Source organism: Euprymna scolopes, chromosome 21 (genome assembly GCF_053919585.1).
Source record: "Euprymna scolopes isolate OS-2025 chromosome 21, ASM5391958v1, whole genome shotgun sequence".
Lineage (NCBI taxonomy): Eukaryota > Metazoa > Mollusca > Cephalopoda > Sepiida > Sepiolidae > Euprymna > Euprymna scolopes.
In genome coordinates, this window is record NC_136502.1 from 73,791,536 (window position 1) to 73,818,514 (window position 26,979).

A 26,979-nucleotide genomic window follows, 5' to 3' on the forward strand; every position below is an offset into this window, starting at 1 on the left:
AGAGGCACAAGCTGCCATGATGCATGGAGTAGACTTGATAGGATTGTGGCTTGCTTTCTCTCACACTCCCATTTCTACACATAAACACACACACTATAGCATACACATGTAAACACAAAGAGGCTAATATTGTGTTCATATAATAGCAGCAGCAGTAGCAGCAAAGCAGTACACCAGGATACAAATACGCATCTTGTCTCTTCATATATTTCTGCTTCATCAATACAGCATTGCAGGTTAGTTGACATTAACATTTTTATAACTTTCTTTTTCCTTTCCATTTCTATCTTTTATGATTATTTATATTGTTTTATAAAAAAATTAGCAACAATTAAATATACTTAAACTTTATTTTACAAATGTAATCAGCTTTCTTGCATAGAAAATTCTAACTTTGATGTTTTCACAATTTAATCAATTCACTTTTTTACACTCAATGTACAAAGATGCAAAATGTCTAACTCATGCAGTTGGCACCTTAATGTGAAAATATCCAGAGATATTAAGAATTTTACTATTAAAATATGTTTGCAAAAACCTATACAAATATTTCAAATTTCAAATGGAAATCCTTTGAAAGACCGATTGTTCTAAATTCAATCACATGATTTTTTAATAGAACAAATAATATTCAGCCACATTGCGTTGGCATCATGTGTAACAACTGAAATAAAGAGTTTTTGCTGTTATTATAATAATTTGGTATAATTCTTATGTGTATTTAATTGAAATGAAAAACAACAAATTAAATATAAAACTATCTACTGAAAAGAAAATATCAAATGTTATATAATTATAATTTCATTTAATCTTTTTAACAGTCATTATAAATATATTATTTATAAATATTTAGATGGTTTCTTTAGAAACTTTAATTTTGCTCTAATGCATTGTATTTTTTCTTTTATATATTTTAGTATGAAATTATAATTAACTTGCAAAAAGAATTATGACAGAAATTCTTTATTTATGGGATTGAATAATAATATCTCTAAAAAAATATATTTATTCCTTCTGACTGTAATTCAATTAAAAATATATTTAGAATAAAAAAGAATAATGCATGTTTGAATTTTACTATCAAATTATTTAATATTTTTGGGTATTGCTGCATTTTAACCACTAGATTCTTGTAAACGCCTGCGTGAGCTTGACAGGAAGCTCCCGTAAAGCATCAGAATATGAGAAGCGCAGATCAAAATAAAACTCTAGGAAACCCAATCAAATTTAAAAAATCCTAGGAAAGAGAAAATAACAGTATTTATTGGATACTAGTTACAATTAAAACAAAAAAAGTGGAAAAACAATAAAATAAAATATAACAACCTCCTGTAAGTTTCACAAAAAAATATTGTTTTACTTTTTGTGTCAATAAGTAGAAACATATATTTTTTTGTTTTTGTGTGTTTAAAAACTAAAATACTATTACACCTCATGCACCGATTATTTTATTGGGGGGAGGGTTTGTAAGTTGGGATCAGAGTTAGGGTTTGGGGGCTATAGTTAAAGTTTAGAATTTGTGCATCTCCAAGCAAAACCATTACTAATAGAAGCTCATTTTTTTTACACCACACTTCCTGCCACATATACCTCAATTCTGATGGTATTAATTTGTTTTTATTTAATAATATTTTAGGACCTGCTCAGCCATCTGTAATATTTCATCTAAGCTGGTTAAATTCATTGTCGTATGCTCCGTTATTATAACTGATTAAAATTAAAAAAACTTAATTTTTTTTCTTCCAATTTATCAAAAATCATCTGCTTTGCTTCTTATTGGTTAACTGTGTTTGTTATCACTTTTGATTAGCTAATCATTTGGAGTGCTTGGCATATTCCTGCAGTTTTTGTCAGACATTTATGAGTATGCCTTCCAAAAACTTTTGACACACATGACAGATCCTCACAAGATCAGTATTGTTTTAAAGCTCGGCGTCTCAGACGACAAATATCGAAAAATTGGCCAAAAACATTAATTCCTTTACCCTCAACTGGGCAGTGTTCTACAAGGAGGGGCCGCTTTTTTTGTCAACATTTTTGCAAGTCATTGTCTCCGTTGGATTGACTAGCCTTAATTTCAATGCTCGTGACTTTTGGTTTTTCTATGGATGCATCGGCTAAGATGTTACACCTTTTGACACCATTTTTTCCTTCTTTGCGTTACAAGTTCAAGCCTACCTGCCTTCTATCACTTTTCTTTTTAAACACCTCTCTCCACCCAAACTGCCTACTGTTGTTTTGAGCCCCCCACCTCCCCAAACCACTTGGGGGGTGGGGACTTACTAGACCACCTCAACACATCCAGGTAATGCCGATACCCCCGCTAGTTCATGAAAAAAATGCATAGTTGGAAGAGATATTACACTTTCACCCTATGCAAACAGGCTGAGAAGCAAATTAAAAAAATCATTTTTTAACTTTTGACAATCTAGTGACATCAGTTGAATGAAGAGGTAGTATAGCAAATAGATACTATACTACCTTCCTCCCTCTCAAATAAGGAGGAAATCTTTGGAAGGAAGTTAGCATGACAGAGAGCACCCCACCCCAAAATATTGATTATTATGCTATTTTTGAAAAAATGTACCCCCCCCCACACACTCTATATTGTTTAAGAGTATATACTACACTATCTCCACCTCCACACTATGTAAAGCTAAGTACAAAAGAACAATAGTATTGAATAGTAATTTTGGCTTCAGACAGATAAGCACATAATCTCCATTATTAATAAGATTTTCTAAAATTTAATTAATACTTCTTATTAAATAGAAGTAATTAAAAATTAAAGACTTCAGTCCTAAATGGAAAAAGGAAATATATATTTTATTTATATTCTTCATAAAACATTCAAAACTATAATAATAATAAAAATAATAATAATAATATTTTTTTGGTCCCACGACAAAAGGAGGGTGGACTTGTAAATTCGCCCTTGTTCGTTTATTCGTTCGACTGTTCGCACTTTTCTCAATAACTACGCCTTGGAATTTTTTGAAATTTTACACAAACATTAAACATGATATGAGTAAAAAAGTAACAGAACGGATTTTCCAGGAAAACTCCGGTTGCTTCCCTAAGGATGCCTTTCGGATTAAAATGGTTAAAATTGACACTTTTGTGCTAATTAAAAAAGTTGATGCCTTGGATTTATATAAAACTAACTAATTTCTATATAATTTTGTTTGTCTATACTTCGCAATAACTCTTGGGTGTGCCCTGGGGCCTCTTTTAGGGCTAATAAAAACACTATTTTTGGGACTATTTTACCATATTTGTCGAAAATTTTCTGTGTATGTCTATTTAGTAATTTTGCATGGTGCTGAACTCAAATTTAAATATGTTAAAGCCTTGGGGACTTTAGGGACTAAATAGATGGGGGTGGGGGCAAATGATGGACTTAGTCATTTCTTTTTTTTTTTGTATGGTGCAGAACTAAAATTTACACATGTTAAGGCCTAAAACTGCACTGTTTGTTCATTTTCACTAGGATTTAACATCCCCTGGGGATGTTTGGGGCAAAATGGGGGGGGGGGAATGCTGAACTTAGCCATTTTTTTAATGTCTCGTTCACAGTGCACTCATAGAGGACCATGCATGCTTCACTTGTTTAATTAAAAATCACAATATACAATACATGACGATTTTAAAACATAAAACTTATGCGCAAAGGAAATTTTTTCACCCAAATCACGCAGAAAACATTAACATTAACTTTGGTAGTTGAATGAAAATAAATTGTTCAGATCTGATGAAGATATAAAAAATACTTTTTCTGATAATTTTTCAAAATGTCCTTTTTTTTAAATTTCAGGATGAAGATAAAGACTTTAAAGACTAGGAAATATTCCTCTGGTATTAAAAATATAAACATGTTAGTGACCATGTACATTTTCATATCTGCTCTCCATTTGGGACAAGGTGCAGATCTGACATACAGTGTGAATGAGGGTAACAGTCCTGGTACCTACCTGGGGGACATTGCAACTGATTCAAAGATTATGGATGATGTCCCTTTGGAAAACAGGCGGTTGATCACATTTAACCAATTGCGACAGGGAAAAGCTGGCATTTCACATTTGTTTCATGTATCTGAGAAAAAAGGGAAACTTTTCACTGCTCAGACATTGGATGCTGAATCCCTTTGTACCTACAATACAGAATGTTTCAAAATGGTGGATGTGGCTGTACGACAAGGAAAAACCTTTATGAAGATTATTAAAATAAAAGTTATAATAAATGATGTCAATGATAATAAACCAGAATTTCCAGAGAAAGAAATATACCTAGAATTTGTTGAGGGAAATATTAAAGGATTTCAAAAATCTATTTCAAATGCAAAAGATAAAGATATTAGTATTTTGAATTCTCAAATTACATATGAGTTAAGAGAAAAAAATAATCAACCTTTTTCTTTATCAATTCATAAAACACCTTTTGGAACTCCAAAATTAACTATTGTTGGAACAGAAAAACTAGACAGAGAAGAAAAAGATAGATACATGCTACAAGTGATAGCTAAAGATGGTGGATCTCCACCAAAAGAAAGTGTTTTAGATATTCATATTAAAGTAAAAGACTTCAATGATAATGCACCAGTTTTTAGCAAAGATATTTATAATGTTTCTATTAATAACCAAGAATATGGTGATAAGCCTTTTGTCACAGTTTTAGCAACAGATTTGGATGAAGGAGAAAATGGAAAAGTTTCTTATTATATCAGCACAGAAACATCAGAAAATGTAAAAAATCATTTCAAAATAAATGATTTATCAGGGGAAGTATTTTTAAATAACAAACTTCCTTCAAATATGAAAACAATATACAAATTATTCATTGGTGCAAAAGATGGTGGTCATCCACCTCTCAATGGATTAGCTGGAATTTTGGTCAATGTAATCAACACACAAAACAGACCACCTGAAATCTTTGTAACTTTCATGTCCGAGTCAACAGATAACACAGCTACCATACTTGAAGATGTTGAAATTGGTAGTTTTATTGCTTATGTTAAAGTAACTGACCCTGATGCTGGACAAAATGGACAGGTTAATTGTGAGTTGCACCATGATAAATTTCGTTTACAAAAACTAAGATCCAAAGAATACAAAGTGACATTGAAACACAAAGTTGACAGAGAAATGCAAGAGCACCATGATGTTACAATCAGCTGTAAAGATGAAGGATCTCCTCCACAACACAGTGATAGCAAGTTCTCCATCAAAGTCAAAGATGTCAATGATGTAAGACCACAATTTACAAAAGATACATTTAAATTCTCTGTGTTTGAGAATGAAAGTCCAAAGACGTCAGTTGGTTCTATCAATGCCACTGATCCTGATCTGGGAGCTGGCAGTAGACTCACATATTCTTTGCTTACGAAAAATGAAGACTTCCTACCTTTCAAGATAACCAGTGATGGCTTGATTTCAACAATCATGTCTCTTGACCATGAGTTCAAAGACATTTATAAATTCAACGTTTTAGTGAAAGATAATGGAAACCCTCCACTTGATAATAGCGTCAATGTCATTGTGCAGATTGAAGATAAAAATGATAATGCTCCATATTTTACCTTTCCCAGTGTGAATCCTTTCAATCTCGATGTCAAATATCATCCACATCATACAAAGAACATCACTCTTCTCAAGGCTGCCGACAGTGACAGTCAAGAGAATGCATTTCTCAAATATGAAATAACTGCAGGCAACGATAAACAGTTGTTTACCATCAATCATTATACTGGATTGTTGTCTTTCACTCGCTTACTTGGCCATCAAGATGCTGGCTCCTATCACCTGCAGTTTATGGTCAAGGATAGTGGTAGTCCAGTTTTATCTGCAAAGACATCAGTCTTTTTGACATTGACAGTTAGTAACAATACCGCAGATATCTTAAATGCTGCCTATACGCACACTGATATCAAGATCCACCAGTATTTACTCATTGTCATTGTGTTGGTTGCAGTCACCGTTGCTATACCAATTACTGCTGCAATTTCCATCTGCATCCTTCGTTGCATTGATACCAGAAGTGTTGCACAAGCACATCCATTGGCTGACTCTTCCAGCAAATATTATCCCGAACAGGCACATGCAATGCATCCGTCTTACCAGACTACTTATTGGTCTGGTGTGTCTGTTGCTGTGCGAGCAGAACAAGATGTGCTTTGTAGAACTCTACCGGGAAGAGGCAGAAGGCCACAACATCATGCAGATGTCTCAAATGATGGACGAAGAAGTTCGACTCTTGGAATTAAAGTGCAGACGGCTACTGAGGTCATCTATGAGGTAGGAACACATTCCATGATATTGCTCTTATTACATAGGTAGATAAATTCCTGATTGTAATTTATTAATCACTTAAATACAATGTTTTGTATCATTTATATATATAGATCAATAATTAAATGCTTCATTATTTTTAAATGCATCAATTGAAACATTAATACGTTGTATGGCTTTCTTTGTTTCAAGGAAATCAGAGGTGCAACTGGTGGGAAAAGGCATGAAGAAAGACACTGTATGGCATCTGCTTGCCATCCTGACATGGAACCGTCTTCTAATCCAAATCAAGAAGATCCTTATGCTGAAAGATATGCAAATCACTTTCAAAATGTGCCAGGTTTGTTAAATTACATTACTTATACATACAATTCATTGATTAATTAAAATTTCTAACTTACAAACATTAGGAAACAGGAATAATATTTAGTTCTTACTTTAAAAATATTCTTAAATATAATATTTTATAACACATTTATATGTAACTAGCTGTATTTACACTGTATTTTCTATATTTCTGAGTGGATGGCTTAGAAAACAATAATTAAAACTAGAATCATGTTTATATTTTTATTTCAAATAAAACGTTTTAATATTGTTTTTAATTTTTCTGATCATAAAAAAGTAAAAAATATAATATAAAACCCATCATGTTTACTGAAAGAATTTATGTTGAAAGAGAATAAACACAAAAAATAATAAAGTTGACTGAAAGCAATACTATTTACAATATAAATGATGATTGTGAGGTTAATTTTGTGATAGAGCAAAACTAATTTACTAAAAAACTTGTTATTGAGGAAAATAACATTTGGTAAAACAGAGTTAGTTTAATCGTAAAAAATTACAAACGAAAAGTGTCAAAAAATTTACAAATATAATAAACTACTAAAACTGTGGATATTGTTTGTCCATGAAGACTGAATGACATAAAAGAATAATGCCATTATATGGTGTCATCTATTAAAACTAAACTAGATGATAACTGTGCACAGTGGATGATGTAAAAAAATGATGACATCGCTAAAGAATGATGCTATTCATAAAATCAGAGAAGTAGGGAAGAGATCTTTTATTAAGTTTTATCTAGAGCTACAAGTCATCTACTGACAAACATTTAGATCACTGGAATAGTTTTTTTTTTAAATTTTTTTATTCATAAGATTATTTGAATTTGGAAAAATATGTTTAGTATTAATACTTCTGAAGTAGAGAATATTATACCTGATTTTTTGTTCAGAAGTGTTACACTACTGTTTTGAGTTTTCAAATAAAGTAATAATTAATATTATAACCCTGTTATACTATCAGTATTTAAAACAAATAATAAATGATAACAATATTACAGAGAATTACAACATTGTTTTTTGTTTTATTTTATATATAAAAAATATATATTTAAAAAATGTTTTTTTACATATGTGATACCAATAATTATTGCTTAAAATTATTTATTTAAGCAATAAATAGGTTACAGACATAAAGCACTTTTGTCTCAGTAAATATCAGTCTTATAAATGTATTTTTCTATATTTCTCTGCCATTAGCACATTACAAACATATTCTGAGATTTATTTGTTTATAAATACCAGTTATAATATTTAACACTGACAAGGGTAATTTAAAGTATGAAAAAAAAAAAAATCTTTTCACTAAAATATTATTTTACATACAAAAACAATAAAAATATAAAAGAATGTAATGAAAACAAAAATTATTTATGTACATATAAATGAAATAAAAACAATACAGAAAACTTTTATAAAATATTTTTAATGGTAAAACATAAACATATGTTCACGTGATTGTAAAAGAAATATTTACACAAAGGTATTTATTACTCTTCTCCGATAAGACAATTCTTATTGAAATACATGGATTAAAAAAGAAAATATTTTATCCCCCCCCCCAAAAAAAAAAAATTCATTGGAAATTTTGGAAATTTAATGAAGATTAATAAAATGAAAGAAAATTTAACAAAAGAGAAAAAAATCACTAAGAATTGAAGCCTTTTAATAAAAGGTAATAAAATGAAAAGACAATACAAACTAGCTGTAGTATTATTTAGAAGAAAGCAAAAAGAAAAAAAATAACCAAAAATAAAACTTCAAAATCAATTAAAAACAATGGAATAGAAATGAAGCAAAAAGAAAAACACTCCATATCAAATAAAAATATTTTAAAGAAAAAGAAAACTACTAGCTAAGATTGAAAAGAAAAACATTTAAATTCCCACAAAATTAGAGTGCAATAATTAGAACCAAATAAATAGAAATGATGTAATTGTAACAGCTTCTTAAATTACGGATAGACATTTTAAAACTATGTAAAATTATTTTTTTTTTATTTAAGTATATACACATCCAGCTAAATTTGTACATTTCAAAATCCTCACAAATTTTAAGTTATGGAATGCAAAACTCTCTTTTGTGCATTAACGGTAACATTAGACACAAAATGAATTATATAGAGATAGAAAGTCAAGATGTACATAAGTGAAATGGTTTCTCAAATTTTTTTTTTTTTTTTCAGTTTCAAATAATTCTGATTATTATGAACCACATTCAGCAGAGAATATTCATGAGGAATACACAGATATGAAACCTTCATTACAAACATTCATGTCTCCTGGGGATACAAGAACTCTTCCAAGACGGATGTATAAGGCAGATACTGACCCGAATTCTGACTATAGGCAGTGGGGTAGTCTGAAGAAGACTGCAGTGGATAAATACACTTCTGACACGCAGTTACAGCTGAACAGTGTCGAGGCAGACAATGTTACGTGTGAGCCTCAACAAGAACAAACAGTAATAGAAGAACCAACAGAGAAAGAAGAACAAGAAGCAATAGAAGAGACACAAAACATTTCTTATTCACAAAATCTTGAACATGGTTCTTTACCAGAATCACCAAAATCTAACCATTCCCATCACATATGAATATGCAAAACAATTAAAACTAAAATTTAAATAAATTTATCATTAGCACAACTGTAAATAGTTCATCTTCAAATAGAATACATCGGTCAATTAAGTAAACAAATATATAATTGAAAAAAAATCATGATAAATAGATGCAATAATAATAATAATAATAAAAAATTTCCAAACTAAACTGTAAAAAAGATGAGGGAGATATAATATTAAAAATGTTAAATTAGTATAACTCTAAATGTAACACTAAATATTATGATATAATTATGCTAATCAATAGAACTGCATCAATTATTTAAAGAAAGTAAAAGCACAATAGAATGTCTATTATTTATATTTGATTATATTGATAATGTGTAGAAATATCAAAATTTAATCAGTAATTTTCAATTTAATCTCTTTTTATTATAATTAAAAAAAATAATTTAGTTAAATATGATAGTCATTAAATTACGAATTAAGATAAAATATAAAATAAATTTTACTTAGATATAAACAATTTTATGAAAAATTATCACATACACTGTGTATGCATGAATCTAATTTCTTCTTTATTCTCACCTATATTAGTTTGTCCATTTTTTTTATAAAAATTGAATAGGAACTGAAAAGAAAATTTAGTAAAGGATGAGAATACTTGCCTTTCTATTCATTGTAATTTTTGGTGCTTTGTCAGAATCAGTGACGCCTGCTGCCATGATGCATAGGGCAGACTTAAGAGAACTATTCTGGATTTCTTTCTTTCACTTCAACATATGCACCCTCTCCCACATTCATACATAAAACGTCCACACTAATTTTAACACTGACATGTACACACATATATGTGTGTGTGTGCAAAAAAAGACAATAGCAGCAGCAGCAGCAGAGTGATACACCAAGGAAGACAGTATATCTCTGCTTTATTAATAAAACATTTCAGGTTAGTTTTCAATTCTTTCATTTTATTTCAATCTATTTTCTAACATTTTTTTAAAACCTAATTTGTTTTGCATTAAAGCCATTGAACAAAGCAAAGAATATTTATTTTCTTGCTTTTTTTGAGAAGTAGTTTATAAACCTCACAATAGCTTTATGTAACAAATACACTATTTAAGGCATGCAGAAAATGCCCAATTCATTCAATCAATAACGTTTTTTAAGTCGTAATTTTGATAATTTATTTGAAAATATTGTTTTTTTTTAAATTTTACATTTAAGCAAGAACTTAAATATAAATGCTATTTACACTGCTTTATTTTTGTTTTTTTGAGATTTGGATGTTAAAAATATGCAATATTCAGAAAGTATCTAGACTTTGTGTTATGTATAATGTAAAATAATAATAATAATAATAATAATAATAAATGAAAACAATAAATATTTACATGAATGAATGTATTTTCTTATACTGAATTATTTTATGAGTTTAACTAAGTATTTATAAACATTTCTAAATGTGAAGAAATTATGATTGTAAAATATGTAAGAAGAATGTTCACACTTTCTTTTATAAAACACTATTTAATTTTTTTCCCCTAATGCAACATTTTATCATATGCAACACTTAAATTAGTATTTAATCTCCTGCAATGGGGGAAAAAACAAGAAATGATGTACAAATTGATTTATTCTGTTTAAATATTATGCACTTATTCACAAACTTTAGATTAGAAATCGTTTTTATTAAAGATATTAGTCAACTTTCACCAAATGAAAAAGAGTTTGCATATATAATCACCTTATAGGTTTTAAAAAGATAAATGTCTTGAGCACCCATAACATTTTGATTCAAAGTATTTTTTGTCTCCTATTTTAATATTGAGTAAGTGAAATTCTTATTTAAAAAAAAAAAAATGGATTTTAATAGGCTCTTAAAAGCTGGAATATTCTTTACCATTTCCGTTTACAGAATACAAATTATTCAGATAGTGATTTTCAACCAGTATTTGATTGAAGTTTACGGATTCAACAAGGATGCCACAGAAGTTTGGTAGGTAATCTGTAAAAATAAAAATAGTTTTGTGATGATACAAGGCTGTAAATTTAAAAGGCAGAAATGCCTTTTAAATTACAGCCTTGCATCATCAAAAATGCAGAAAAAAATTACTAAATTAGCATAGCAAACAGTACATAGTCGCAATGCTGGATGAATGTAAACAATATAAAAATGAATGCAATTAATTTTTATATTTATTTTAACAAATTCCTGTATGCTGTTTTTTTTTAAATTTCAGCTGAACAAAAAAATTCTCATCAAAACAATGTACTTCAAGATTAATATCGTAACTCTCTGGATATTAGGTTATCAACTATTGTCTATCTTACAAATATGTGAAAGTATCGACCTTACCTACAGAGTAGATGAGGGTAAAAGTCCGAGTACTTACCTGGGAGATATTGCAGCTGATTCACACATTATGGAAGATGTCACTTTGGAAAATCGTCGACTGATCACATTCAATCAATTGCGACAAGGAAAATCTGGAACTTCAAACTTGTTCCACGTTTCTGAGAAGAAAGGGAAACTTTTCACGGCCCAAACATTGGATGCTGAATCTCTTTGTACCTACAATACAGAATGTTTCCAAATGGTGGATGTGGCTGTACGACAAGGAAAGACATTCATGAAGATCATAAAAATCAAAATAATTATAAATGATGTCAATGATAATAAACCTGAATTTCCACGTAAAGAAATTAGTATGCAAATCTCTGAAGGTGTAAGAGAAGGTTTTAAAAAGTCGGTTCCAACAGCGTTCGACAAAGATGTCGGAATATTAAACTCACAAATCACTTATGAATTAAAAAAAAAAAAAAATGAGCCATTTACATTGTCAATTCAGAAAATACCATTTGGCCCATCAGAATTAAGTATTTTAGTAGACGACAAATTAGACAGAGAAGATAAAGACTCCTATATAATACAAGTAATTGCTAAAGACGGGGGCTCTCCTTCTAAACAAAGTGTTTTAAATGTTCATATAATAGTTGAGGATTTGAATGATAATGCACCAATATTCACTCAAAATATCTACAATGTTTCTATCAAAAACAAAGACTATGGTAATGTACCAATTATTATGGTATCTGCAAATGATTTGGATGCTGGAATTAATGGACAAGTGACTTATCATTTCAAAACTCAAATGTCAGAAGAAATCAGAAATTATTTTCAGTTGGTTGAAAAAACAGGAGAAATATATTTGAAACAAAATTTACCTCCAAACCCAAAATCAACTTATAAATTATTTGTAACAGCAGTGGATGGAGGTATTTCACCATTAAGTAGTAATGCTGGAGTCCTTGTAAATGTTTTGAACATGAAAAACAGACCTCCAAATATATTTGTTACTTTTATGTCTGAAGCGACGGATAACACAGCTACTATACTTGAAGATGTTGAAATTGGTAGTTTTATTGCTTATGTAAAAGTGACTGACCCTGATGCTGGACAAAATGGACAGGTTTATTGTGAGTTGCACCATGATAAATTTCGTTTACAAAAACTAAGATCCAAAGAATACAAAGTGACATTGAAACACAAAGTTGACAGAGAAATGCAAGAGCACCATGATGTTACAATCAGCTGCAAAGATGAAGGATCTCCTCCACAACACAGTGATAGCAAGTTCTCCATCAAAGTCAAAGATGTCAATGATGTAAGACCACAATTTACAAAAGATACATTTAAATTCTCTGTGTTTGAGAATGAAAGTCCAAAGACGTCAGTTGGTTCTATCAATGCCACTGATCCTGATCTGGGAGCTGGCAGTAGACTCACATATTCTTTGCTTACGAAAAATGAAGACTTCCTACCTTTCAAGATAACCAGTGATGGCTTGATTTCAACAATCATGTCTCTTGACCATGAGTTCAAAGACATTTATAAATTCAACGTTTTAGTGAAAGATAATGGAAACCCTCCACTTGATAATAGCGTCAATGTCATTGTGCAGATTGAAGATAAAAATGATAATGCTCCATATTTTACCTTTCCCAGTGTGAATCCTTTCAATCTCGATGTCAAATATCATCCACATCATACAAAGAACATCACTCTTCTCAAGGCTGCCGACAGTGACAGTCAAGAGAATGCATTTCTCAAATATGAAATAACTGCAGGCAACGATAAACAGTTGTTTGCCATCAATCATTATACTGGATTGTTGTCTTTCACTCGCTTACTTGGCCATCAAGATGCTGGCTCCTATCACCTGCAGTTTATGGTCAAGGATAGTGGTAGTCCAGTTTTATCTGCAAAGACATCAGTCTTTTTGACATTGACAGTTAGTAACAATACCGCAGATATCTTAAATGCTGCCTATACGCACACTGATATCAAGATCCACCAGTATTTACTCATTGTCATAGTGTTGGTTGCAGTCACCGTTGCTATACCAATTACTGCTGCAATTTCCATCTGCATCCTTCGTTGCATTGATACCAGAAGTGTTGCACAAGCACATCCATTGGCTGACTCTTCCAGCAAATATTATCCCGAACAGGCACATGCAATGCATCCGTCTTACCAGACTACTTATTGGTCTGGTGTGTCTGTTGCTGTGCGAGCAGAACAAGATGTGCTTTGTAGAACTCTACCGGGAAGAGGCAGAAGGCCACAACATCGTGCAGATGTCACAAATGATGGACGGAGAAGTTCTGCTCTGGAAATTAAAGTGCAGACAGCAACTGAGGTCATCTATGAGGTAAGAATCTCTTTTGTACTTTTCAACCATTTTCATAATATAGAATTTTTAGTACCTATCTATTTTGTTTTTGTATTTATGAAAAGTAAATTATTCTATATTTTATTTTTGTTCGTACAACATTTTGTTTATTAAAAGGAAATCCGAGGTGCAACTGGTGGTAAGAGACATGAAGATAGAAATTGCATGGGTTCTGCATGTCATCCTGACATGGAACCCTCTTCTCAACGAGAACAAGAAGATCCTTATGCTGAAAGATATGCAAATCATTGTCAAAATGTGTCTGGTAAGTTACAATTTATATATATATATATATATATATATATATATATATATATATATATATATATATATATATATATATATATATATATATATGAATAAAAAAGATTGCGAAAAGTATAAAAGCTTATAACTTTTCTTTATTCGTTTTTAATTGGTGACGTGCAGGAATACAAAATAATAATATTATGAAAAAAAATTAAAAAACTTTTTTTATAAGTACATATTTTCGACCGATCCTTCAGTCTTCATCGGTGTAGTGAAAGTATGAGGATGCACGGGGAAAAGGGGAATATATATATATATATATATATATATATATATATATATATATATATATATATATATGACTGACCATTTGTTCGAAACATTAGCATGTCCAGTGTCACGACGATGTAAATTTATTTATATTAATAAAAATATATATACATACATATGATGAGAATAATGGAAATAGTATTTTGATGAAATAGAGAAATAAAAAAATGAACAAACCAAGTTATGTGTTCATCAAAATTTATTGCGAGACTTTCTGTAGATGAATGAAATTAAGAAAACAAAACACCAGTACAAATAATATTTGAAAATATATTTTTGATGTAATGAAATGTATGACCCTGTTCCATTTCAGAAACGGAAAATGTCATTCGAAATTGAAAAGGAGTGGAAGACATAGCGTTGTGAAAGAGAGTAGAAGTTTATTTATTAAGGGCGATTCATTATAGAAACTTTCACATTGTTTATTTGTGCTTGAATTTGCAGATAAGCACTGATTCATTTCAAGTCTACATTTCTGAAATGGAACAGGGTCATTCATTTCATTACAGCAAAAATATATTTTCAAATATTTGTACTGGGGTTTTGCTTTCTTAATTTCATTCATCCAAAGATCTTGCAATAAAGAAGAAACGTTGATAAACACATAACTTGGTTTGTTCCCTTTTGATTGTTCTCTCTCTCTCTCTATATATATATCTATAATATAAAGCTGAAGGTCAGTGTGTGTGTGTCTGATCAGGAATAGACTCCTATATGGTTGACTATTTTAAAAAACTGATTACATATAATGATAGAAGATGTATTGAGGATCAGGAATGGGTATGTTTGATCTGGCAGAACGGTGGTTCATAAAAATTGTGGGGTCTGTGTTCGCGCCTGACCCCCAAAGTATGGAAATAAAAAATGAAAAAAAAGAAGAAAGTTTACAAGGGTTTTTGATATAGATGTACATAAGGATACTTTGATAAGTATGTTTCAACTTAAATAGGGATGGTATAATAAAATTGTGGGGTCTGCGTTCGCGCCTGTACTCTATGGAAATATGGCACAAACTTTAACAAAGACTTTTCGTATCTATTTGTGTAAGTATACTTTGATAATTATGTTTCAGTTTGAAGAAATATGGTATAATAAAATTATTGGGTGTTTGTTCGCGCCTGACCTCCATAGAATGTAAATATGTCACAAAGTTTAACAAGGTTTTTTAGAAGGGGTGAGGGTCCACAATAACACCTTAACTTTAATCTTAATTCACGTTAGCTTTTATTTATTTTTTTTTTGAGTTGAATCATATTGTGTTGAATAAATTCGCGTTCTTATTAAAGTGAAAGCCAAAAAAAAAGTTGGAACTTTAGACAATTCTCGACACAGATTTTGCATAACTGTTTTTTTCCTTCTCCACTTGCACATGGCACTCTTTCGAAAATAGATAAATAATAAAAAATGAGGACGTTACTTGTTATCGTGTCAAAAGAAGGAAAAAATCCTGCTCACGTAATTACATGTCTTTTTAAAAACATTTACATAACCTTTTTATTTTTATTTATATATCTGTTTAAGCTTTTTTTGTCAGTGTACTAGAAGGAATTCAGTTGATTACAACCTTTTCTGCGTGTTCTTTACATTACAATAGTACAACCCTGTATCCGATGGCGTAATACTACACCGTTCAATACTGTAAAACTGAAATGAAGCTGTTCTGCTTGAAAAGGGCGCCATTTTCTTCTTATTCATATTTATAACGATTGTTTGCTTTAAAAAACTAAAGTAATTACGCGTTTACTTTTTAAATACCCCATTTTGCTGTTTCGGATTATTTTACTAAAGTAAGTAAAGCTTCATTATTTTTCAAAACGGTTTTTGTTTCTTTGTTTTTCGATATTTTGTCGATATTATTTAGTAAGAAAAGCCAACAAACGACTACCTGAAAAAATAAATATACAAGAAATAAATGTTACCATATAAAAGTTCAGTTCATGTTTTTTTTTGTTTTGAAATAGATTTTAATGCTCTTTACTTGAAATAATTTCAGCGAACCGAAATTAAAACGAAATTTGAGGCGATAACTACTTAAATGAATTTTTATATAAACTACACATGCCATAATCGAATATTCCTTAAGCACAAAATAACGGAAAACATTAAAATAGGTTTATAAATATTCCTTACGTTGACGGAACTCTCTTAAAATGTTAACACAGAATGCTCAGGTGTCCCTCCTTCAAATTGAAAACGGGGCTCTCCATTTCAAATTGCTGCCATTTTTATTTTTAAACCGGTTCGTGAATTAAAAAAAAATTTTTTTTTTTTACAAACTACTTAAAAATACAAACCAATGAACTTTTCTACCATAAAAGTAACTTTTATTGACTATGGTAACATTTATTTCTTGTATATTTATATTATTATATATATAACATTTTCTCTTTGTAAGGAAACATCATTTTGTCGGTCACTCTTGGCTACAAATGGAAACAAAGTTGATATAAAAAAAATATATTTTCGTGAAAATCATCTTTACTTTCATCATATTTTGCTTAGGGTAAAATTTTTGAGTATCAAAACCTATCTCTTTACAAGCCCCTCCTTTTCATAACCTATCATACTTTCATCAATCACAATCCATTTTCTGTAGGCTGTTTTTGAACCCAGTCAACAACGGGTACTTCTGCTGGTATATATATATATATATATATATATATATATATATATATATATATATATAAATAAATAAAGAATAAACATTTTTTTATACTATTTTTATTATAAAATATTTGCTATTTGTGAAAGAAATGGAAACAATCTAAAAAAGAAAATTATTACCAGTGTGAAACATGAGTTTTCACAATTTTATTGAATGTCTTATATCACAAGAAAAATTAGAATATTTACTTTAATTATGTATATATGAAAGAACACACCATTCTTCTAAGATATTAAAAAAAACTAATCAAATTCATTTTAAATTCAAAAATTTAAATAGAACATCCAAAATAACTACAAAACACTTATGAATTCTTTTTTTTTTATTTTTATGCTTTTTAAATTCTTACCATGATATATTAAAAACAAAAAATGTGCCAAAAAATACTAAAGAAAAATTAATTTATTTTAAGAATTCATAATGAAATTTGCAGGAATAATTGGATCGTAGTCAGATTTAATAACTATAAAAAAATATCAAAACAAAAGTAAGATTATTGTAAGAAGATTGTTAAGCGATAACCATCGCTACATTTCCTAATTACGAGGGTTATTGCTATGTTTTTTAAAAGTTGAAGAGCCACAAACACGAGAGTGATACTATTAAAATGAGCAACCTTTTGTGCTCCAAAATTTATTTTTCTACATAAGTCACCATCATTCTCAATGCACTTTTGCCAGAACTCAATGATGTATATCTGCTTCTTACACACATCTATAAAAGAGGTTGATTTCTTAGTCTCACACTGTTAACATCTGCAACAGATGAAACTTTGAGATCATGAATGTAAAATTTCAATCTTCATAACAAAGCAATCTGCAATCTACTCTGATCCATTCAGGCAAAATAAAAAATAGGAGGCATTACTTTTGGAAGGCCTCTTGTATATAAAATTACATTTTTACTTTCTTATAAATAGTGAAACATTATTGTAGATACTAAACATTTCTTTTAACAAAGATTAACATCTGATTGAAATTCAGTTTCATATATGTCTGTGTGGATTTACTTAAAAACATATAAATTTGTTTCATTTTTTACAATTTTTCTTTTTTCTTCATTTCAGTCTCAAATAATTCTGATTATTATGAACCACATTCAGCAGAAAATATTCATGAGGAATACACAGACATGAAACCTTCATTACAAACATTCATGTCTCCTGGGGATACAAGGACTGTTCCAAGACGGATGTATAAGGCAGATACTGACCCGAACTCTGATTATAGGCAGTGGGGTAGTCTGAAGAAGACTGCAGTGGATAGATGTACTTCTGACACGCAGTTACAGCTGAACAGTGTAGAGGCAGACAATGTTACGTGTGAACCTCAACAAGAACAAACAGTAGTAGAAGAACCAACAGAGAAAGAAGAACAAGAAGCAATAGAAGAGACACAAAACAATTCTTATTCACAAAATCTTGAACATGGTTCTTTACCAGAATCACCAAAATCTAACCATTCTCATCATATATGAATATGCAAAACAATTAAAACCACAATTTAAATAAATTTATAATTAATACAACTGTAAATAGTTCATCTTCAAATAGAATACATCAGTCAATTAAGTAAACAAGTATATAACTGAAAAAAATCATCATATTCCTGCTAATAAAAAATCTATCTTGACAACACAAAAATTAGGTAGATATAACATTAAACATGCTAAATTCATATAACATTTATGTAACATAATTATTTTAAAAGAACTGAATAAAATATTTATAGAATAAAAAAGCATAATAAAATGTCTAATTTTTATATTTGATTCCATTGATTTAAATTTAATGATTTTCAATTTAATGTTTTTATTATAATTTGAAAAATAATTATTTTTAATGATTTTTATTTAATTCAGTTTAATATGATAGTCATAAAATTAAGAACTTAACTATCAAGAAACACAAAATAGATTTAGATAAAATGAAAATTATAAATAAATAAAAAAAACTCATTACATTTATTGTGTGCACATCAACCTAATTTTTTTTAATCTTAATATCAGTTTATAAATATTTCTATAGAAAATTGAATAAGAAATGAAAAGCAAACTTTATAAAATAATAAGAAATACTTGCCTTTTTTATTGTAATTTTTCATGCTTTGTCAGTCAATGACTCCAGCCGCCATGATGCATGGGGCAGACTTGATAGGACTATTCTGGATTTCTTTCTTTCACTTTAACATATGCACCCTCTCTCACATGCACACATAAAACATTCATACTGATTGTGATACTGACATGTACACACATGTATGTGTATGTGCGTGTGTGTCAAAAAAGGACAATAGCAGCAGCAGCAGAGTGATACACCAAGGCAGACAGTGTCTCATCATACATCTTTGCTTTATTGATAAAGCATTTCAGGTTAGTTTTCAATTCTCTTATTTTTATTTCAATCTATTTTCTAACATTTTTTTATCCTAACTTATTTTGCATTGAAACCATTGAAAAAAGCTGAAAACAAGATTTATTATTTTTCCTTTCTTGATTAAGTTTACAAATCACACAATAGCTTTATATAACAAATACACAATTTAAGACATGCACAAAATGCCCAACTCATTCAATCATTAACGTTTTTTGACATAGTTGTAATTTTTTGTATAATTTATATAAAAATATTGTTTTTTTTATATTCAAGTCAGAAGTTAAATACAAATCACAGTTTCATTTTTTTTTTTTTTTTTTTTTTAAATATTTGGATGTTAAAAATATCACAGAAAAAAATTCTAGATTTTCTAATATATGTAATGTAAAATAATTAAAACAAATGAAAAAATGAATGTTTACATGAACAGGAGTTTTACTGCTTTTAATTGAATGTATTATTTTATATTTAATTATTTTATGAGCTGAATTTATTATTTATAAAGGTTTATAAATGTGAGTAAATTATAATTGAAAGCGATATAAAATATGTAAGAAGAATGTTGGCAATTTTTTAATAAGTCAGAATTAAGTTCTTAATGTCCTTTTTTTGCTGAGGAAATACATTATTATATACAAAACTTAAGTACTCAATCTCCTGGAATATTCTAAATACTTTAAAGGGAATTGATTCATTTCTTCTATTTAAATAATATGAACATATCAATAAAGTTTAGATTCCCACTGAAGGTGTTAGACAACTTAAACTAAATGAGCAATATATCATTACTTTATCAAATAAACTTTTAAACAGGTAAATATTTTTTTTAATCCAAGAATTTTTTATTCTAATCACAATTCTTTTTCTCCACTCTTAATATTGGATAAGTGAAATTATAAAAAGAAAAAATGGTTTAAATTGATTCTTAAAAACTGGAATATTCATAATTTTTTTACATAATAAATCCAATTTATATGCAATATATATTGTACAATTAAGAAATATTAATTCAAATTTAATATTTTTAAAAATTTAATACTTTACAAAATGGTTTACAATTCATATTTTGATACTTAATTAATTCAAGCTGAAGATAAGATATGCTTCAATTTTTACAATCATTTATTCAAATTCTGATTTTTACATTCAATATTTGATAATTATTCATAATTTTATGCAAATAATGAATTTGTTTTTAAATTAAAGTTCTTGTAATTAAAAGTTTTGTGAAGTTTATAAAAAAACTACATAACTTTTCTTATGTTTGACAGTTTATATGACAAATATTTTTGATTCTATGTCAATAGATTTCTTCAGGAAACTAATAATTTGCATCATATTTCAGTTATAAACATAAAAATATAATAAATATATGAGAACAAGATAAAGATTCTTAATCAGTGTCCACCCAAAACTTAAAGTTCAGTGAAAAAAATCATGAGAGTTTGACAGACATTTTGACAGACAAATAATAGTTTTTTCATTTTTGCCATATCATGTTCAGTAACAAGAAGCAAATGAAAACTACTAGAATAAATAATAAATCAGGACAAAGTTGCAAAATTGGACCCAATCTGAATCAAAGAGAGCCGGTTTTGATGTTGGCGCTAACCTCTTCTCATCATGTAACATTAAATAATTGAATGCAAAGTAGGGAAAATTACATCTAAATTGTGATACACTCATCATAAAATGTTATATTTCTTTTCATAGTTAATAAGAATAAATAAAATTTGAAGTGTTTAGTGATTGATATGATTAATTAGGGGCCAAAAATCACAGTAGTAAAAATAATAAAAAATGTGAATGTAACTCATTTTCACATTTATTTTATTAAATATCACTTTTATTTTTAATTTCAGTTTGCTCAAAATATAACAAAAGATTACCTATCGCAACAATGTGCTTAAAGATTATTAACGTAACTCTCTGGATATTGGGATACCAACTATTGTCTGTCTTACAACTTTGCAAATGTGTCGACCTTACCTACAGAGTAGATGAGGGTAAAAGTCCGAGTACTTACCTGGGAGATATTGCTGCTGATTCACACATTATGGAAGATGTCACTTTGGAAAATCGTCGATTGATTACATTCAATCAGCTGCGACAAGGAAAATCTGGAACTTCCCATTTGTTCCATGTTTCTGAGAAAAAAGGGAAACTTTTCACAGCCCAAACATTGGATGCTGAATCTCTTTGTACCTACAATACAGAATGTTTCCAAATGGTGGATGTGGCTGTACGACAAGGAAAAACCTTTATGAAGATTATAAAAATTAAGATAATTATAAATGATGTCAATGATAATAAACCAGAATTTCCACGTAAAGAAATTAACATGAAAATTTCTGAGGGTGTAAGCAAGGGTTTTAAAAAGTCAGTTCCAACAGCGTTTGACAAAGATGTTGGCATGTTAAACTCACAAATCACTTATGAATTAAAAAAGAAAAAGAATGAACCATTCATATTGTCGATTCAGAAAATTCCATTTAGTCCACCAGAATTAAGTATTTTAGTAGATAGCAAATTAGATAGAGAAGATAAAGACTCTTATATAATACAAGTGATTGCCAAAGATGGAGGATCTCCTCCTAAACAAAGTGTTTTAAATGTTCATATAATAGTTGAGGATTTGAATGATAATGCACCAATATTCACTCAAAATATCTACAATGTTTCTATCAAAAACAAAGACTATGGTAATGTACCAATTATTATGGTATCTGCAAATGATTTGGATGCTGGAATTAATGGACAAGTGACTTATCATTTCAGAACTCAAATGTCAGAAGAAATCAGAAATTATTTTCAGTTGGATGAAAAAAATGGAAAAATATATTTGAAACAAAATTTACCTCCAAATCCAAAATCAACTTATAAATTATTTGTAACAGCAGTTGATGGAGGTATTTCACCATTAAGTAGTTTTGCAGGTGTTCTTGTAAATGTAGTTAACACTAAAAATAGACCTCCAAATATATTTGTGACTTTCATGTCTGAAGCAACTGATAACACAGCTACCATACTTGAAGATGTTGAAATTGGCAGTTTTATTGCTTATGTTAAAGTGACTGACCCTGATGCTGGACAAAATGGGCAGGTTAACTGTGAGTTGCACCATGATAAATTTCGTTTACAAAAACTAAGATCCAAAGAATACAAAGTGACATTGAAACACAAAGTTGACAGAGAAATGCAAGAGCACCATGATGTTACAATCAGCTGCAAAGATGAAGGATCTCCTCCACAACACAGTGATAGCAAGTTCTCCATCAAAGTCAAAGATGTCAATGATGTAAGACCACAATTTACAAAAGATACATTTAAATTCTCTGTGTTTGAGAATGAAAGTCCAAAGACGTCAGTTGGTTCTATCAATGCCACTGATCCTGATCTGGGAGCTGGCAGTAGACTCACATATTCTTTGCTTACGAAAAATGAAGACTTTCTACCTTTCAAGATAACCAGTGATGGCTTGATTTCAACAATCATGTCTCTTGACCATGAGTTCAAAGACATTTATAAATTCAACGTTTTAGTGAAAGATAATGGAAACCCTCCACTTGATAATAGCGTCAATGTCATTGTGCAGATTGAAGATAAAAATGATAATGCTCCATATTTTACCTTTCCCAGTGTGAATCCTTTCAATCTCGATGTCAAATATCATCCACATCATACAAAGAACATCACTCTTCTCAAGGCTGCCGACAGTGACAGTCAAGAGAATGCATTTCTCAAATATGAAATAACTGCAGGCAACGATAAACAGTTGTTTGCCATCAATCATTATACTGGATTGTTGTCTTTCACTCGCTTACTTGGCCATCAAGATGCTGGCTCCTATCACCTGCAGTTTATGGTCAAGGATAGTGGTAGTCCAGTTTTATCTGCAAAGACATCAGTCTTTTTGACATTGACAGTTAGTAACAATACCGCAGATATCTTAAATGCTGCCTATACGCACACTGATATCAAGATCCACCAGTATTTACTCATTGTCATTGTGTTGGTTGCAGTCACCATTGCTATACCAATTACTGCTGCAATTTCCATCTGCATCCTTCGTTGCATTGATACCAGAAGTGTTGCACAAGCACATCCATTGGCTGACTCTTCCAGCAAATATTATCCCGAACAGGCACATGCAATGCATCCGTCTTACCAGACTACTTATTGGTCTGGTGTGTCTGTTGCTGTGCGAGCAGAACAAGATGTGCTTTGTAGAACTCTACCGGGAAGAGGCAGAAGGCCACAACATCGTGCAGATGTCACAAATGATGGACGTAGAAGTTCATCTCTTGGAATTAAAGTGCAGACGGCTACTGAGGTCATCTATGAGGTAAGAGCATATTTTCGTCTTTTTTTTTTTTACAAGAAATAAAAATATATATTGCAGTAACATATTACTAGTATATTAATTTAACTTTGTTTACACTTCCTCTTTTATTTTCATAAACAAATGAGATATAATCAATTCATTTTATGAGTTTTTTTTTTCCAATTCTTCTGAAGGAAGTTGTTTTTTATGAATAACTTGGAGTTATAGACTGTCCGTATTTGTAAATGTTTTAATATCTTTTTATATAGAATGGAAATTAGTAATTACAGGTTTTATTATTTGTATATTTGTTATTTTATATGCATAAGTGGAGCATTTTTTAAGATATAAATAATAATAATAATAATAATAATAATAATGATAATAAATTGATTTATTAGTAATATTTTCAGACATTTTTATATTGAATGGAAAATACTTATTAAGGATTTTATCATTATTATATTCTACTCATGAATGCACACGTTTTACTCTACATTGAAAGGAAATCCGAGGTGCAACTGGCGGTAAGAGACATGAAGACAGAAACTGTATGGGTCCTGTGTATCAACCTGACATGGAACCCTCTTCTCAACCAAACCAAGAAGATCCTTATGCTGAAAGATATGCAAATCATTGCCAAAACATATCAGGTAAATTAAAATTATATGGATATCACTTTCAACATAATTGATTTGATATTTTGTATTTCTAACATCAATGGGATTACCATTGGATTGCTTCCCTGCCAGCTACAACATCTTCAAATCTAATGTCATCAAATTCCTGTCATAAAACTTCTTACTGCATATATTATCTATTCTTTATAATAGAACTGTTAATTATAAATAATAGATAATATGTACAATAATAAGTAAACAACAATATATATATATATCTATATTTTTATAAAGTAATAGGGTTCGTGTGTTTCTGTCTGTGTGTACAGCTCTCCATCATCAACGAAATATAAAGGAGGTAAGAGGGTAGATCTCTCCTGGTAGAGAAACATTAGAACCCATTTTAGGATGTTTCTGTTATAGGAGACATAAGAATCTGTGCCTAATTTCTTTATATACTATTCTACAAACAACCCCCATATCGAATGACTTATGCTCATTTGCATATCACATTATATTAAATCTCTATAACTAATTACCTCGACCTTATTACATATTGGAAATATTCTAATCATTTCAACTGTACTATTTACAAAATCTATTTAACATTTAATCTATCTTCTATCTTCTATCTATCTATATCTATATCTATATCTATCTTCTATATATATCTATAAAAACAGAGATGTGTGTGTGCCACAGACGATTTCTGATTGGTTAATCCAATAATCACATCTCCTAAAAAACAATCGTTTCTACGCTCTTACCTTTACCATAAAATATTATGGCTTTATTTATTGTCCATCTTGGAAGGGTTTAATTTTTTAATAACTTGTTATTTACAAATTAAAAAAATACGAAACTACACGAAATACGCGCACACAAAATACTAAACTACACGAAAAATACTAAACTACGCAAAAAAATACTAAACTACACGAAATACGCGCACACACGCACACACACGTTCACTACCGTCACGTTGTTATGGCAACCAAACCCGCTGACTTCTTTTTCTCATTTCACTCGTGGTCTTAAATTCATTTCGGGTTTGTATTACTGTACACATAGATTCGAATAAGTTGCCAAAAAACAAATATATAACAAATAAATGTTATCAAAGGCAAATTTTTCGTGTTTTTATTCAATTTAACATGTTTATTCAGCTCGAAAAGCATACAGTGTTTACCGATGTATTGGAAAATTCAAGATGGCGGCCGATTCTCTCTTTAACACGGTAAGTTTGGAAAAAGGTGTAATAAATAAAAAACCGGTTAAAATACTGTTAAAAACTCGCTCAATATATGTTACCGTGACATAGGTTGACATATATTCGGCGGGTTTTTAATAGTATTTTGTATAGTTTTTTATTTATAACACCTTTTCCCAAACTTACGGTGTTAAAGAATGTGTGAGACGCCATCTTGAATTTTCCAACACATCGGTAAACACTGTATTCTTTTCGAGCTGAATAAACATGTTAAATTGAATAAAAACACGAAAAATATATCCAGTTTTTATCGGTTTTTTACCTTCTCTGCAGAAGTACAAAAAAAAAACAAACAAAAAAAAACGGAAGGTACTTTTACAGAATGTTAAACTAACCCTAACCGATGTTTTATGTTTAGTTTAGGAAAAGTCAGAAGAAATAAAAGTCATTATTGCATGAAATATACGTATTTAGTTGAAGTATTGTTTATGTCAATTCTTTCGAAGAAATTTAGCAAGAATACCTGTAAACCAGGAAATCGGTAAAATGTCATCATGGATGAATACTTGTCTATTATAATTTCTACCCTTGACAAAAACTTAGCCATAACAAAAGAGATTTATTGTTCAGATTGTTTTTGAGATTGATTTCTAAAAAGATATTTTATAAATAAAATCGACTTTAAACTTAAAGACTTAAATTACAATAATTGAATTTAAACATTCTTATTTCAATATTTGGCACATAACACCTGCAAAAATGATCACAATGTCAGGATTTCATTTTATTTCAGAATCGATGGCAAATACTAATATTTAACATTAGTTTATCATTTAAGCCGATAAAAAAGCCCTTTTTTTTCCGAGTCATAAAAGGATTTGGAGTTTCCTAATCAACCTTTCGGGTGCAGTTGCACGCTCTCAAAATAACTAAAGTGTTGGCTTTAAAAAAATTGGTTCATTAAAACTAAACAGGTTTAGTTTTAATAAAAAAAAAAAAAATTAAAAAAAAATCGCTTTGGTAATTAGATATGTCGTATGGTTATCCCTAATCGCTGAATAAAACCGCTAACGAGTTGAATGATTACGACATAAAATTAAACTCGGGTTCCTGAAACGGAAACTTCGTTTGTTTTTGTTTTTTTCTTATCAATATATTTACATTGTTATTTTGTTTTCATTTTCAATCATTCGAACAGTTTTCTTTTTCAAGTAATCCAAGTTACAAAATTCCCACTGTTTACTATGCTAAAATCACAATGACTAATGTATACCTATT

General features: G+C 29.7%; 4 protein-coding genes and 1 long non-coding RNA gene across 5 annotated transcripts in view; 4 read left to right on the forward strand and 1 right to left on the reverse strand.

Annotated features, from left to right (window-relative positions):
• Positions 1 to 9,347, forward strand: LOC145242500 (protocadherin beta-16-like). The gene is made up of 4 exons (XM_080105561.1): positions 1 to 236; positions 3,815 to 6,290; positions 6,477 to 6,624; positions 8,817 to 9,347. The coding sequence occupies exons 2-4, from the start codon at positions 3,816 to 3,818 to the stop codon at positions 9,224 to 9,226; spliced, it is 3,033 nt and encodes a 1,010-aa protein (XP_079961687.1). The 5' UTR covers positions 1 to 236; position 3,815; the 3' UTR covers positions 9,227 to 9,347.
• The window catches only part of LOC145242851 (protocadherin Fat 4-like), a 74,180-nt gene that overhangs the window by 34,859 nt on the left and 12,342 nt on the right, over positions 1 to 26,979 (forward strand). The gene's annotated exons all lie outside the window — the stretch shown is intronic.
• Positions 3,956 to 21,752, reverse strand: LOC145242512 (uncharacterized). Its single transcript, XR_013862756.1, has 3 exons — positions 21,574 to 21,752; positions 11,590 to 11,768; positions 3,956 to 4,150 (listed from the first exon to the last, which is right to left on the reverse strand). It is a non-coding gene; the product is annotated as an uncharacterized LOC145242512 (long non-coding RNA).
• LOC145242506 (protocadherin gamma-A11-like) lies at positions 9,748 to 18,769 on the forward strand. Its single transcript, XM_080105566.1, has 4 exons — positions 9,748 to 10,142; positions 11,437 to 13,908; positions 14,047 to 14,194; positions 18,240 to 18,769. Exons 2-4 carry the CDS (start codon positions 11,464 to 11,466, stop codon positions 18,647 to 18,649), a joined length of 3,003 nt encoding a protein of 1,000 aa, XP_079961692.1. The 5' UTR covers positions 9,748 to 10,142; positions 11,437 to 11,463; the 3' UTR covers positions 18,650 to 18,769.
• LOC145242505 (protocadherin beta-18-like) overlaps positions 19,031 to 26,979 on the forward strand; it is a 16,938-nt gene continuing 8,989 nt past the window's right edge. Inside the window, exons 1-3 of the mRNA XM_080105565.1 lie at positions 19,031 to 19,543; positions 21,410 to 23,892; positions 24,377 to 24,524. Coding sequence (XP_079961691.1) covers positions 21,448 to 23,892; positions 24,377 to 24,524 — 2,593 coding nt within the window. The 5' untranslated portion in view covers positions 19,031 to 19,543; positions 21,410 to 21,447. The remainder of the gene's footprint in view (positions 19,544 to 21,409; positions 23,893 to 24,376; positions 24,525 to 26,979) is intronic.